This window comes from Harpegnathos saltator, unplaced genomic scaffold, assembly GCF_003227715.2.
Source record: "Harpegnathos saltator strain DR-91 unplaced genomic scaffold, Hsal_v8.6 scaffold629, whole genome shotgun sequence".
Lineage (NCBI taxonomy): Eukaryota > Metazoa > Arthropoda > Insecta > Hymenoptera > Formicidae > Harpegnathos > Harpegnathos saltator.
Window position 1 is genome coordinate 12,796 of NW_020230459.1, and position 15,260 is coordinate 28,055.

Genomic DNA, 15,260 nt, shown 5'->3' on the forward strand with positions numbered 1-15,260 from the left:
TTTTCACCGGTCATAAAATTTTATCTCAACCTGCTTTACGACATCCTAAATCTTCCAGTTGATAAATAAAACATATTGTTCACATTTATACATATCTCTCGAAAATTGTCAAGAGAAACTACTATAATATTCCCAGCAAACACAATATTACATGTAACGTGCATGTTAGTTGTAATTTCCTACTCAACAATATAACTGTTATATAACACATATGTTATGTAACAATTATATTGTTGAGTAATTAAAACTAACATGCACGTTATATGTAATATTGTGTGTTGCTGGGTTGTTTAGGTTTAGGTTTAGGTTTAGGTTTAGGTTTAGGTACCGGTTTAGATATTGATGGCACACACTGCGTATATCAACTGATTATTTCCTAATCTGAAAAAGGGCGGCACAAATAGTGACACGGAACAATACCTCGTGAACGGTCCATCATAACAGATTCACTCTTCGCAGCATCATTCAAACCGCAACGTTCGCAACATCCACATCATCAAGCCGTGCATCATGAATCATAAAAGTTCCACCAGTGCTATCATCGCTCTGCCCGAAGTGGACAATTTGGAACCCAACAAAAACCAATGGGAGAATTATCATTGCGCCGTGGAGCATTGAATTATAGAGGACCGCCTGGATATTAGGATTTCATATGCCGCAAAATTGGATCTGTTTGCACCATTGTTAATAGAGCAAGAAATCTCCCGCTGGCTGACTGTCTTCATCAGCTCATCAGGGGGGTATTATCGGACGGTGAAAGACTGTCCCTTCCAAGTAGTGCGCTACGTTCGGAAATCATATTATATGTCGGACATTGTGACACATATGATTAGTGTGTTTGTGCTAAACAATTTACATATATTAATAACAAAGTGCCACGGACATATATTAAAATGTGTGTCTTTCTTGAATAATGCGTTAATAGCGAGCGTGCATCACCGACACGACGGTGAGTGCGGCTCATCATACGAGGGTAGTAATTGTGACCACGGATCATATGTGATGAACTATTGCCTTCAACAGAGGCCCTGTGATTTGTGCGCACTTGAATTGGAATCGTTTGATTTAAATTATAATTTCGTCACCGATAGCACTGAAATAGTGAATTCTCGAAGGACAACACAACAGCGGGTGCTATAAATGCGCTAGCTTTCTCATCACGATGTCAAGGAAGTTGCTGCTGTCAAGAATGATGCCCCCGTCGAGATTGCAGTAGGGAAAGAGCCGAGCGTCGACAACGACATAAGTATTGGGTGAGTGCAAAAGTTCGTGCGGAGTTTGTGAGTAAAAGTCACACAGTGATTAGGCAAACAAAAATCTTTATTCAATCAATGATATATTCTCCATCGTTTTCTATAATCTTTTCCCAACGTTCTGGCAGCATACGGATGCCTCGATCATAAAAACTGCGCGGTTTAGATTCGAAGAACGAAGAGACGCCGTTTTTTAAGGCCTCCAAAAAGTCAAAGTTTTTTCCATTTAAAAAATTCTGCAATGACCGGAACAAGTGATAGTCAGATGGTGCGATATCAGGAGAATACGGTGGATGCGTTAAGACATCCCATTTCAGGCTCTTCAGTTTGCGTAGCGTCTTTTTCGAAACGTGTGGTCTGGCGTTGTCGTGATGAAAGACGACTCCCTTGCGATTTGACAAAATCGGACGTTTCTCTTTTATTTCTCGATTCAGATTGGTTAATTGGCGACAGTACTTGTCCGAATCAATCGTTTCGCCAGCGGGGAGAAGCTCGAAATAGATTATGCCCTTGCAATCCCACCAAACAGAGAGCATCACCTTCATCGGGTGCAAACTGGCCTTTGGCATTGCGTCACCATGCTCACCTGATTGTTTCCATGTCCGTTTGCGCTGAACATTGTTGTAGAGGACCCATTTCTCATCGCCCGTCACTAATCGATCCAAAAACGACTCGTTATTGAGCCGCCCGAGTAAAGAAACGGCTGCAGAAATTCGCTTGATTTTGTTCTTCTCAGTCAGCAAATGGGGCACCCATATATCGAGCTTCAAATCGAATCCCATCTTTTTTAAACGCCGAAAAGCGGTTGATCGGTCAACGTTTAGTGCTGTAGCAACTTCTTCCGTTGAAATTCGCGGATTATTGAGCACTAAAGTACGCAAAACATCGTTATCAATGTCAGAAGGTCGACCAGAGCGTGGCTCGTCTTCAAGGTTAAATTCTCCGCGCCGAAATTTAGCAAACCATTTTTCCACAGTTCGTTTAGCTGGTGTTTCATCCTGATAAACATCCTGAATGTTTTTTACGGCTGCGGCAACGTTTATTCCCTTCCGAAACTCGTAAAGCATAACATGCCGTAAATGCACCTTATCGATACTCATTTTTAAAGTGATATTTCTCGAAGCAGTTTGTATGAAAACAAATGATTTTTTTTTTAATAACAGCTGAAGACGTCACCTTTCCAACGTTATATAATATGTAGATGGAAGTATTAATGACAATACTTTACGACGCTTATAACTCCATCTATTGAAACTCCGCACGAACTTTTGCACTCACGCAATATAATTCAATGTATTATATTATTTTACACATTACAGAACATGAAAAATAGGAGGGTCGTCGATTGCTCGCAAAGATCCATTTGCGATCCTCCGTGCGGCGCAAGGATTCAATTAAACTGGATCTTATTTTTTTGCCATGCAGCTCTCATTTGCGAGCGTATAACCAGGCCGCGCCGCCGTGGACGCCCCGCTACCGCTGCCGCCGCCGCGGCCACCGCCTACACCTCGTTACCATCGACGTCCCAGCGCCGCCGCCGCCGCGGACGCCCCTCCGTCGCGAGCGCCGCCGCTGCCGCTGCTGCTACTGATGCTGCTACTGATGCTGCTACTGACGCTGCTGCTCTTGTTGCTACTAATACTGCTGCTCTTTCATGCAAGTTCTGCTAGTGAATAAAAAAAGAAATATATCTTTGGTTATATAACATACCCAGCAAACACGGATATATAACTGTAATATTATCTTAATAAAATGAAATGTATTGCAATAACATGCAATATAACATGCATTAAAAAAATTATATACCATTTTGTAATTTTCTCAATATTTACTCCGTAATTAATGAAAATATATAAGCAAATGAATACATAGGAGGCGGTAGAATAAGCTCTGTATAAAAAAAATGGCTTATTTCTTAGCAACGATAAGTAACAGTTGATTTTTCGGTGCGCGACCGTGTTATATATTGCATGTCATTCCGTCTCCAAATCAACTGTTGCTCATCGTTACTAAGAGGTAAGCCAATTTTTGTGCACATAGAGCCCATTTCATATAAATATATATTCATATAAGATAACGATATTTGTAATTATCGTTATTTACATGTAAACGAAAGGTGAGAAATGAAATATATGCGGACATATTGACTTGTATATTCTATATAATTTCTATATAAATATTTTACAACTATAGGTACTATTCTGAATTTTGAAATTTTGACTATAAATTCATAATCAGCAATTCTAGAAACCTTTAGTAAGACGTGAATTAGACGCAGATTATTTCTAGAAAAAAGTCAGACACGAAAGGGTTAAGTCACATTGCATAAGTTTTTATGTTATGACTACGAAAGAATTAGTATACAAAACTATTCAGAATTCTTATTTTTACTTTTCACTATATGAAACGAGCTAACACGCGCACGGTAATCGTTACATACTACAAGAACTTACGAGAAAAGATTACAAAAAAAGTATCAAAACTTGCGACCAATTTTTCAGGCGTCAAGAGAATACTTAGAAGGAAAGATCTCTTTTTCATTTCTTCGCGAGAAGTTCACGACATCGCGTTCTAAATTAACATTCGCTCAAATATTTTCAGCTAAGAGTCCCGTCTTTTCGGGACTGACGACGATACGGTCCGCCGGCGAAGATGTTGCGCAAACAGTGCGACGCCTAGCGATTTGAAACCCGCATACGCCAAAAACTATTCCCATTGGGCGACCCAACCAGATACACGCAAATCGTCTTCCACAGTTTCGATAAGGACGGTGACGATTTCGTCAGTTTCAGCGATCTTCGTCTTTTACAGCGTCGATCGTAAACAGCATGGTCGATCAGCTCTCTTGGATATTTGGATGAGCAGTAATCGCTGTTAGTAACGGACTGTCTGATTCCAGGTTCATTTTCGAGCGCAACCTGAAAGATTTTTATTTCGTGTCAGTTAAGAAGTTCGGTTTGATTTTCTGTAACTTCTTCGGGCACAGACTGACCACTTTGTACTTTACCTTTTTCTTGCTGTTTAATGATGGTTGTGCAGAGAAAATTTATATATATAATCATTTTTCCTCGGAATAATATTCAAAGTTAAAAAGTGACATTTAAAAATGTTAACATTAGTCGCAATAGAAATTTTACTTAATTATTGGATATTTATTAAATATTTGATCACTGATACTTATTGAAGTCAATAATCTCGAAGATCATAACATGCAATACTCTCTGGACCTAGTTTTCATCAGATTCTACGATTTTGATAGAGACGGTTGCATCACGAAGCAAGAAATGTCGGTCATAATATTCGCGATTTATGAGATGGAGATGGAGCAGGACGCGCAGACCATTCAGCCCGCAGTTAACATCCAAGTGGGCAAGTTCTTCAAGGAGATGGACACAGACAGAGACGGAATAGTCACCAGGGAGGAATTCATAAGCGGTTGTAAAAATGTACGAGCAATTAATTTCCATAGCGTCTCGCGATGCGACATCGTTATTTTAGTGATAATGAATAGTAGAAACGTGTATATATTTTGAAATTTAATAAATATTTTATCTTCTTACAGGATACCAGTATATACAATCAGTTGAGTTTATTTAATAAGATTTGGTGACTGAATAAAAACGTCCTTCAGAGATTAACGAGCAATTTGTCCACACACGTGTAAAGCCATTAAAATACTTGTAAAAACTCACCCGATTTCTTCTCTTAAATAGTACATACATTCTCTATGTCACTTATCGTGAGAGTTCCTGCGCAATATGTTACAATCGCAATATCACCGTAAATGATCAATCCATTTCATTAATATCACATACAAAGGACTTTCAGAACAGTTTCTTTTGTGAAATGTAAAACACGTAGGCGAAGAAGAACGCGAAGGCCAATGCAAGTAATACTTCATCTGTGACTTCGCATATTTTCCTAAAAGCTTTCCCGATTGCACTATCACTTGCTCTTGATGCTCCAGCTCGTTTCTCGTGTTATCAACCTTGTCAGAGGATGTTACTGAAACAACAGCAAAATCGGTAGAATCGTAATAATTATTCTTAAACAGACAATATATAGTGAGACGATAATAATAAATAATAATTTATCTATTAGGTGCGCAACTAAGTTCTCGCTGTTTTTTTTTTATGAAAATGCAACTTTATTGTGAAAAAATGGTTACAAATGAATCATTCAAAATATTGCCCATCGCTAGCGACAACTTTTTCCCATCTTTCCCGCAGAGCTCGAATACCGTCACGGTAGAAGTGTTCGTCTTTTGAAGTTATCCACGAATCAAGCCATTTTGAGATGTCTTCATATGAGCGGAACTGCTGATTAGCCAAACCATGTGCCATCGAACGGAACAAGTAATAATCGGACGGCGCAATATCTGGGAATATGGCGGGTGGGGTAGGACTTCCCATTTGAGCGTTTCTAAGTAGGTTTTAACGGGTTTGGCAACGTGAGGCCGAGCGTTGTCATGCTGTAGAATCACTTTTTCGTGCCTCTGCTCATATTGTGGCCGCTTTTCGCGCAATGCTCGGCTAAATCGCATCAATTGAGTTCGATACCGTTCCCCAGTGATGGTTTCGTTCGGTTTCAACAGCTCATAATAATAACACCGCCCTGGTCCCACCAAATACACAGCAAAACCTTCGCAGAGTGAATATTCGGCCGAGCCGACGACGTAGAAGCATGACCGGGCAATCCCCATGATTTTGTTCTCTTCGGTTTTGGGTTGCTGTAATGAATCCATTTTTCATCACCCGTAACGATGCGATGAAGAAAACCCTTCCTTTTTTGCCGCTGGAGCAGTTGTTCACAGGCGAAAAACGACGCTCAACGTCTCTTGGCTTCAAATCATAAGGAACCCAAGTTCCTTGTTTTTGAATCATTCCCAACGCATGCAATCGATTGGCGAAATGGCTTGGCGGGTAACTCCTAATGCTGAAGCAAGCTCTTTTTGCGTTTGGCACGGATCCTCATCGAGCAATGCCTCCAATTCAGCGTCTTCGAAGGTTTTTGGCCTTCCTTCACGCGAACGATCGTCAACATCGAAATCACCGTCTTTGAAGCGACGGAACCAATCACGACACGTTGTTTCACTTAGAGCAGCATCTCCGTAAACTTTTTGGAGTTCTCGATACGCTTCAGCCGCCGTTTTCTTCGAATGAAAGAAGAAAAGCAACACTTCCCGCAAATGACGATTATTTGGCACAAAATAAGACATTTTCACACAACCAAAAGTATATGACGCAAAAACAAAATCACTAATGTGTCAAAGCGGTTTGTTTACCATGTCTAAGCTTGGTTCATGACGTTTTGGTTATGTCACAATCGACCAGCACTTACTACTGGAGCCACCTCTTGAAAAACAGCGGGAACTTAGTTGCACACCTAATAACAAAGAGAGAAATTACATGGTGCAGAAGTAATCCTTGCGGCGGTAACGTTTTTTTTCAGGTGATTCTCAAGATTTGAAGGTCATCTTTGTTTTTTTTAATGGAATGCAGTTTCTGAGTTTATTTTTCGATAACAGTTATTAAAAGAAATACAATCATCTATAATAAAGAATGATTCAAAATCAGTTATGATACAAAAAAACATTTTAATAAATTTTGTTACATTTTTAATTAAACCATTTTATTTAAAAAATAACTTAGGAAAAAATGATAAAGGATTTAGATTTTAAAGCTTAGTTTACTTAGAAGATAAAACTTTACTTCTATAAGAGAATTGTTTCAGTACCATGTATTTTCTGTTAAATATTTTTCTATTCTCACATCTCATATGTTCAAGATATTCAAAATAGGATAATAGCTGCTTCATTCTGCATGATAGATATCTAAAAAATTCAATATTTTTATGAAATAATTAAAAAATATAGTACGTACACAATATGTCCAATATATCAGCACTTCTCTGAGTTGTCTCAGCTAGATGCCTTACGATGCTGAATAATTTGTCTGTGATTTGGCTAGAAGAATCTATCAAACTTTATTTGTCTCGTCATTTACAAAGAGCATTTTGCCACTCCTCTAGCAAGAAGAGCAGATTCTCCCTAGCTAATTTATCTATGACACAAGTGCTAACGACATTAGCCTTGCGAAAGACCACCAAGAACATATTTAATTGCTCCTTATAGCTCTCAACGATGGACAACAACTCAGTCTTCTTCTTCTCATTTGGTTCGGTTTCAGCAACAGACGCTAATCGCTCTATGGAGGATTCTAACACCGCAATTTTGGTCGTACCTTCGATATTGAATTCGTCTAATGCTTTCAACATTTTTTTTTTTTTACGAGGAGGAAATCCATCATGGATACCCTGACCCTCGGGGAAGGGTCAGGGTTATGCCGGACTCCTACCGGCTAAAACCTCCCCGGGTGGCGCTACGAAGGAACTTGGGTCGGGACTCCGGTGCCATGTAACTGCAATCGGGGCCCCGAGTCCGGGTGTTGCACCTTCTGTCCCTGAGGGATGGGGTGGGGGAGGGGGAAGCCAACCCGAAGGTCCGCTTCAACCACCGCTCCCCCTGGGGAAGGGGGAAGCCGGCCCGAGGGCCCGCTTCGACCACCGTTCCCCTTTCCCACCCCTCACGCCTCGCCTCTTCAGTCAGGAAGGGGGAAGCCGGCCGAAGCCCGCTTCAACCACCGTTCCTGACCAGACGAGGCGCCGCCAATGCATGTTATGTGGCTGACTGACCCACCGTATCAGCCACCCTACGTTGTGAGGGCTGGTTGGGGCACCGGGTGTCCCCGCCCGATGCCCTACCCTCCCGCCCGGCGATTACGGGAAAATATACTCCCCTAGCCGCCGGGCTCACCCCACCTCCGCAGAGGAATGGAGTGGGGGGTCCTAATGACCTCCCTCCCGCATATCCGACTAAAATGTCGGATCTACGGTCAGGGGGGAGAGGAGTTTTGTTTTGTTCGATGATAAATCATCATCGACACCCTCTCCCCCCCTTATTCCTATCCGACTCCCTTTTTGGGGGGAGTCTGTGGTTTGTGGGTGTGGGGCCTCGGCCTGAGCCGCGCTCCTCACCCGCCTCCATCTCCTGTTGCTGCTGCCGTAGGAAGGGCATCAGGGAGTGGCGGTGGCGGTGTCACCGCTATCGCTACCGCGGGGGAGGCGGTCAGCAGCGCCGCCGCCACCATCATGGGAGTCAGCCGCTGTAACACCACCACCGGCACCCCCTTATTTCTACCCATCCTTTGTCCTCCCTGGACTCTATTGGGGGCATTGTGACCCCCATGAGTCCTCCTTGTTAATACCGGCGGGGAGCAGGAGGGGGAGGGGGAGGTGGAGGTGGTGGCGGACCCACCATCCTCCTTAACTCATCCTCCTCGGAGGAATCTGCGTCCCCCTCCCTACTCCTGCTCCACCCTCCTCTCCATTGGCGATGCCTCTCTCTTCGCCTCCGTTTCCTTCCCCGACCCTCCGCCATTCTACGCATCTCTTCTGCCTCCTCCTTCTGCTTCATTACTGATTCGCAGAAGGAGGAGAATGCATCCCACTTCTTTTCGCTCCCTAGGATCGCCCCAACTATCCCAGGGAGCGAAAGGTCCTGACCCAGAGCCCTGACTATGACTCCGCGCTCAGCACTCCAGGCGGGGCATTCCTGAAGTGTATGCTGCGCGGAGTCATGGTCATGTCCGCAGTGGTGACATGACGTCGTGCGCTCCTTACCTATACGGCACAGGTACTCACCGAAGCATCCATGCCCGGTGAGCACCTGTGCCATCCTGAAGGTCAGGGTCCCATGGGCCCTTCCTACCCATTCTGGCAGAAAGGGCCGGACGGCCTCGACAGTCCTCCTTCCATACCTGGCATTAGCCAAGAATCCTTGCCATCTCTGAAGGAGGACCTGTCGAGTCTGGTGCTTCATACTTCTTATTGCCCTGGCGAGCGGTTCTTCCGCCCCCCTGTACGCAGGAGCTCCCGCTTCCTGTCGTACATTCTCTTGTACGACAGGGCCATGAGCTCCAAAGGGGGCATGCTCGCCAGGACCGCCGCCGCCACGTGGGACACAGTATGGTAGCAGCGCGCTACCCTGACCGCCAGCGCCCTTTGCACCCTGCGCAGGATTGCTTGCATCGGGCGACTGACGGCCAGGGCCTCTGCCCATATCGGTGCCCTGTACAGGGCCACCGAATTAAGTATCCCAGCATAGAGGCGACGCGCCTTCCCATCTGGTCCCCCGGTTCTCGGCATGAGTCTACTGACACAGCCCGAGACTGATTTCAACCGGGGGACTAGGCGATTGAAGTGTTCTTTGAAGCACCAGGTGCCGTCCAAAGTGAGGCCCAGATATCTCATCTGGGCCTCTAATGAGACCCTGACCTTTCCTACTCTGATCTAGGCCTGGGGTGGCTTCATTCTCCTGCGATGGAGGAATATCGCCTCAGTTTTTCTTTCTGCCACCACCAGACCCAGTCCGCGAATGGAGCGCACGACGCATGCCACCGCAAAATTGGTCGCTCTCACGGCTTCTCCCCAGTCTTTCCCCCCGGCTAGAATGAGCGTGTCATCCGCGTAGCAGATGATGCTACTGCCGAGGGGGAGGGCAGTTTGGAGGACAGAGTTGTAACCGAGGTTCCACAGGAGGGGGCCCAAAACAGACCCCTGTGGAACCCTGCAACTCATGCTCCTCTCGCATACCTTGCCGTCGGCATCCCTCCAGGCTAGACGCCGACCCCGGAAGTAATCCTCGACGACGGCCACGAGGTAGGGTGGGAATCGGAAGTAGCCGCTCATGGCCTCTACCAACCTACCCCAGGGCAGGGTGTTGAACGCGTTGGCGATGTCAAGAGACACCGCCACCGCCACCTCGCCCTCCTGCACAATGGCCTCCGAGAGGGATCGCAGACGCTGAATCGCGTCTACGGTGGAACGTCCCTCCCGGAAGCCGTATTGGCCGTCATCAAGGTCCGGACCCTCCCGGGACATATGCTCCACGAGGCGGGCAGCTATGACGCGCTCGAAGAGCTTGCCCGCCTCGTCTAGGAGACATATGGGCCGGTATGCGGAGGGGGTGTCCTCCGGTTTGCCCTCTTTATGGAGGAAGACCACATTGGCCCTCCCTCAGACTGGGAGGAACCTGTGTTCCCTCAGGGCTCGCGAAAAAATTTTTGCGAGCCTGCCGCTTAGGTACCCCGAGGCTAGGGGTAAGGACGCGACCGGGAATTCCATCGGGTCCTGGCGCCTTACGGCTTTTGACCCGCTTGATGGCCCCGGCCACCACCTCCTCAGTGACCCCCCGTATCACCCCTTGTTGTTCAGGGGTGGGGCAACATACGGGCCTATGGAGTCCCCTCTCCTGATCGGGAAGAGGGTCTCCATGACCCGCTCTAGGAACCGGGGGTCGAGCGTCTCCCTTAGCGGGGGCGTCCATGGCTTCAATTTATTCATGACCATCTTGTATGGACGCCCCCACAGATCCACGTCTAGCGAGAGGAGGAGGGTGTCCCACCCTTTACCTCTGGCCGCCCCAATCGCGTCCCTCAGGGATGCTACCGCGAGGCAAAACTCCCTTCGAGCAGCCAGAACATCCTCGGGGTCCGAGTCAGGGTTGTTGCGAACCCTTCTGAAGGCCCGCCTGAGGTGGACCGACTTTTGCCTGAAGTCGGCTATGGTGTCGGTCCACCAGCAGGCGGACCTTTTCGGGCAGGACCTGACTCTGGGCATGGCTTCGTCACACGCATGTGCGATCACTTCCATAATTTCCATAACCTCAGAGTCAAGGTCCTGCCCCTCCTTCTGCTGTGGCCAGGTGGCAGCCTCCAGGGAGATGTCCAGGGCCTCCCTGTCCACTAATGCTTTCAACAGCCCAGTGCATTGTTATGTCCTTTACAGAAAATACATGGTGATTTGTTATTTGGCTTATCAGAATATAATTCCTAACATATTTATTATTGTAAATCCTACTATTTATTATTGTGATCTTACTATTTATTATTGTAAAACATGATGTTAATTTTCTCTTCTTCTTTCCTTCTTCTTTTTCCAGAATTGATGTTAATCTAAAGTTGAGATTGAGGTTATATCTCATAGTTTATGAGATAGAATCACATATATATACATATATTTACTTGTATTAAAGCGTTCACTTGAAGATGATCCTTCACAATATCCTGACGTATCAGTTCCAGCCATCAACACTTGATGTCAACTCTTGCGCGGAATTTGTTCGCTCAGGTTTGGCTATCTGGGTATAATGTTACCTGAAAGAATCTGCTGTGGCTAATCTCCACAATGCTGATAAAAATTGTTTATGTGTGGATCAATTATTAATGTTCCGACTCTTTCTCTATGTAAATTTGGCTCAATGATGGATAAAATGTGGTCAAATGTTGCAGGAGATATTCTAAATCATGCATTAATTAATTATTATATGTTACATCTTTAAGTAAGTCAACTAATATGTTTTATATTACTGTTCATATTGCAATACCTAAAATGAGCCTTAAATTGCTGGTCACTAAAGTACTGGCACTATTAGCTGAACATAATTCTCCACTCTGGACACGTTTTTACGTCTTCTTATACACCTTGTAATTAATTCTAATTCTTCATCGGAAGACGATGATGTTTCTAATAAATCACGCATTGTATGTGTCAAAATAGCTAACACTGCGTTTTTTTTATTTTGCCCCATTCTCTTTTCATATTACCGCTAAAATACTACCGACTTATGCCGTGTTCCAAAATTCACCGCCAGTATTGAAAATATATAGTTTGTGTCACGCAAACTATAACTTTTCAGTGCTGGCGGTGAATTTTGGAACACGGCATTATTAGCTCTCTGAACAGAGTTTGTAGTATTCGGTAGCGTTAACGTTTGCGCGCTCCCCGAACGCACCCTATATGTGACATGCATGCGTGATATCCAATGAGTTTCTTCGACACGCAACGCTCATTGGATATCACGCGTTGCGCCTCGCGTATCGCGTCGTTCGTCTGCGATCTGCGAGAACGCGAGTTACACGATATTTTATCGAAAACTAGATGGGAAAATGCTGGTACGAACGAAAACCCCCTGGACAACACAATTTTAATTTCTGCGAATTAGTAAAACCAGCGGTACACGGTGCTTGTTTTCGTGCTGGATTGCTTGCTGGATGAAAATACTGCGTTCTGATTGGTGCATTTTCATCCATCTTCGGAAATGTACCAATCGCGAACGCAGTATTTTCATCCAGCAAACAATTCAGCACGAAAACAAGCACCGCTATGCCGCTGGCTTAGAGCTTAGGCTGCGTTCCAATATTCACTGCTAGCACTGAAAATCTATAATATACGTGACACAAACCATATATTTTCAGTACTGGCAGTGAATTTTGGAACACCTTAGACTCCATATATGCGGTAGAACTCCGACAAATGCTGCGATGACCAATCAGGAAACAGGTGCAGGTCCTGCTGCAGCTCCGGCATGCGCCTGTCTTCTGATTGGTCACTGCAGCATTCGCCGGAGTTTTACCGCATACATGCGTTATGCAGAAGTCTGTGCTCTGCCCTTAAAGTGTCGTCTACAATGGCAGAAAATAGTAAGACGTAAGAGTAAGCGGTAAGAAATAAGGCCAGAGCACAGTCGATTATGACAAAAATAATTAACTGTGGTTGATCCATTTCTTAAGCGTCGTCTACAATAGCAGTAAGCAGTAAGAAGTAAGCGTGAACAGTAAAAAATGGACCAACCACAGTTGATTATTTCTGTCATAATCGACTGTGATTGGTTTATTTCTTACCGCTTACGCTTACTTCTTACTGCTTATTGCCATTGTAGACGACGCTTTAGGGCTAAAGCACAGACTTCTTACTGCTTACTGTCATTGTAGACGACGCTTAAGTTTTACACTGCTGGAGTAGTAAACTGAAAAAGTAAATAAAACGTACATGTGTAAATATATTGTGATGTGATGTGTAGTTAAAATGAAAATAAATGAAAGTCAAATAATATTAGGTGCGCAACTAAGTTCTCGCTGTTTTTTTGGTGAAAATGCAACTTTATTGTGAAAAAATTGTTACAAATGAATCATTCAAAATATTGCCCATCGCTAGCGACAACTTTTTCCCATCTTTCTGGCAGAGCTCGAATACCGTCACGGTAGAAGTGTTCGTCTTTTGAAGTTATCCACGAATCAAGCCATTTTGAGATGTCTTCATATGAGCGGAATTGCTGATTAGCCGGACCATGTGCCATCGAATGGAACAAGTAATAATCGGACGGCACAATATCTGGGGAATATGGCGGGTGGGGTAGGACTTCCCATTTGAGCGTTTCTAAGTAGGTTTTAACGGGTTTGGCAACGTGAGGCCGAGCGTTGTCATGCTGTAGAATCACTTTTTCGTGCCTCTGCTCATATTGTGGCCGCTTTTCGCGCAATGCTCGGCTAAATCGCATCAATTGAGTTCGATACCGTTCCCCAGTGATGGTTTCGTTCGGTTTCAACAGCTCATAATAATAACACCGCCCTGGTCCCACCAAATACACAGCAAAACCTTCGCAGAGTGAATATTCGGCCGAGCCGACGACGTAGAAGCATGACCGGGCAGTCCCCATGATTTTGTTCTCTTCGGTTTTGGGTTGCTGTAATGAATCCATTTTTCATCACCCGTAACGATGCGATGAAGAAAACCCTTCCTTTTTTGCCGCTGGAGCAGTTGTTCACAGGCGAAAAACGACGCTCAACGTCTCTTGGCTTCAAATCATAAGGAACCCAAGTTCCTTGTTTTTGAATCATTCCCAACGCATGCAATCGATTGGCGAAATGGCTTGGCGGGTAACTCCTAATGCTGAAGCAAGCTCTTTTTGCGTTTGGCACGGATCCTCATCGAGCAATGCCTCCAATTCAGCGTCTTCGAAGGTTTTTGGCCTTCCTTCACGCGAACGATCGTCAACATCGAAATCACCGTCTTTGAAGCGACGGAACCAATCACGACACGTTGTTTCACTTAGAGCAGCATCTCCGTAAACTTTTTGGAGTTCTCGATACGCTTCAGCCGCCGTTTTCTTCGAATGAAAGAAGAAAAGCAACACTTCCCGCAAATGACGATTATTTGGCACAAAATAAGACATTTTCACACAACCAAAAGTATATGACGCAAAAACAAAATCACTAATGTGTCAAAGCGGTTTGTTTACCATATGTCTAAGCTTGGTTCATGACGTTTTGGTTAAGTCACAATCGACCAGCACTTACTACTGGAGCCATCTCTTGAAAAACAGCGGGAACTTAGTTGCGCACCTAATAACAAGGTGAAAAAACTTATATGATATAAATAAAAAAGAAATATGGATAAATTATCCTTATAAAAAATTAATACTGATTCTATAATAAATCGGCGAGTGACAAATTACTGTTGCTTTGTAATTTTATGACTTTTGTAAAAATAAAATAAAAGTACTGAGCAACAATAATCACTCACTAATATATCACAGCCAGAGAGAGAGAGAGAGAGTATATATTTTCTAGGAAGATATTATTATATAAATAAACAAAAGTGAATTCTCAGTTTTGTGTCGTGCTTAGATAAATATAACTCAATTTGTTGAGGTTTCATTCTTCGAATTGGAATTTGTCATCGCCAACTAGAAAATAAAACCCCTAGGAGACATGTCAGATAAGTAGCTAATATTCTAAACCTGTACCAATGTATATTATTTATGTCTTAAAGATGCATGAATATACAATACAAAGTATATATTTTTCCAGGAAGATATTATGTAAATGAACAAAAGTGAGTTCTCAGTTTTGTGTCATGCCTAGATAAATATAACTCAATTTGTTGCGGTTTCATTCTTCGAATTGGAATTTGTCATCGCCGACTGGAAAATAAGACCTGTAAGAGACGATGGAAGCACGCAAAGGAGACGATAGAAAGAAGTAAAATGAAGGATGGACAAGTGTCAGATAAGTAGCTAATATTATAAACCTGTACCAATATATATTATTTATATGTCTTAAAGATGCATGAATATGAAATACAAACATTATGCTATCTATGCTAGCA

At 44.0% G+C, this 15,260-nt stretch overlaps 1 protein-coding gene and 2 pseudogenes across 1 annotated transcript; 1 reads left to right on the top strand and 2 right to left on the bottom strand.

Annotated features, from left to right (window-relative positions):
- Positions 1-2,843: 2,843 nt before the first annotated feature.
- Positions 2,844-4,863, top strand: LOC112589844 (calsenilin-like; annotated as a pseudogene).
- Positions 4,864-4,962: 99 nt separating this feature from the next.
- LOC112589845 (uncharacterized) lies at positions 4,963-7,529 on the bottom strand (annotated as a pseudogene).
- Positions 7,530-9,137: 1,608 nt separating this feature from the next.
- Positions 9,138-9,563, bottom strand: LOC112589846 (uncharacterized). Its single transcript, XM_025304604.1, has one exon. It carries the CDS (start codon positions 9,561-9,563, stop codon positions 9,138-9,140), a length of 426 nt encoding a protein of 141 aa, XP_025160389.1.
- Positions 9,564-15,260: the final 5,697 nt, after the last annotated feature.

Bases quoted from the DNA above. Each gene is read 5' to 3' on its own strand.
- LOC112589846 (XM_025304604.1), bottom strand. From the start codon at position 9,563: ATGAGATATCTGGGCCTCACTTTGGACGGCACCTGGTGCTTCAAAGAA.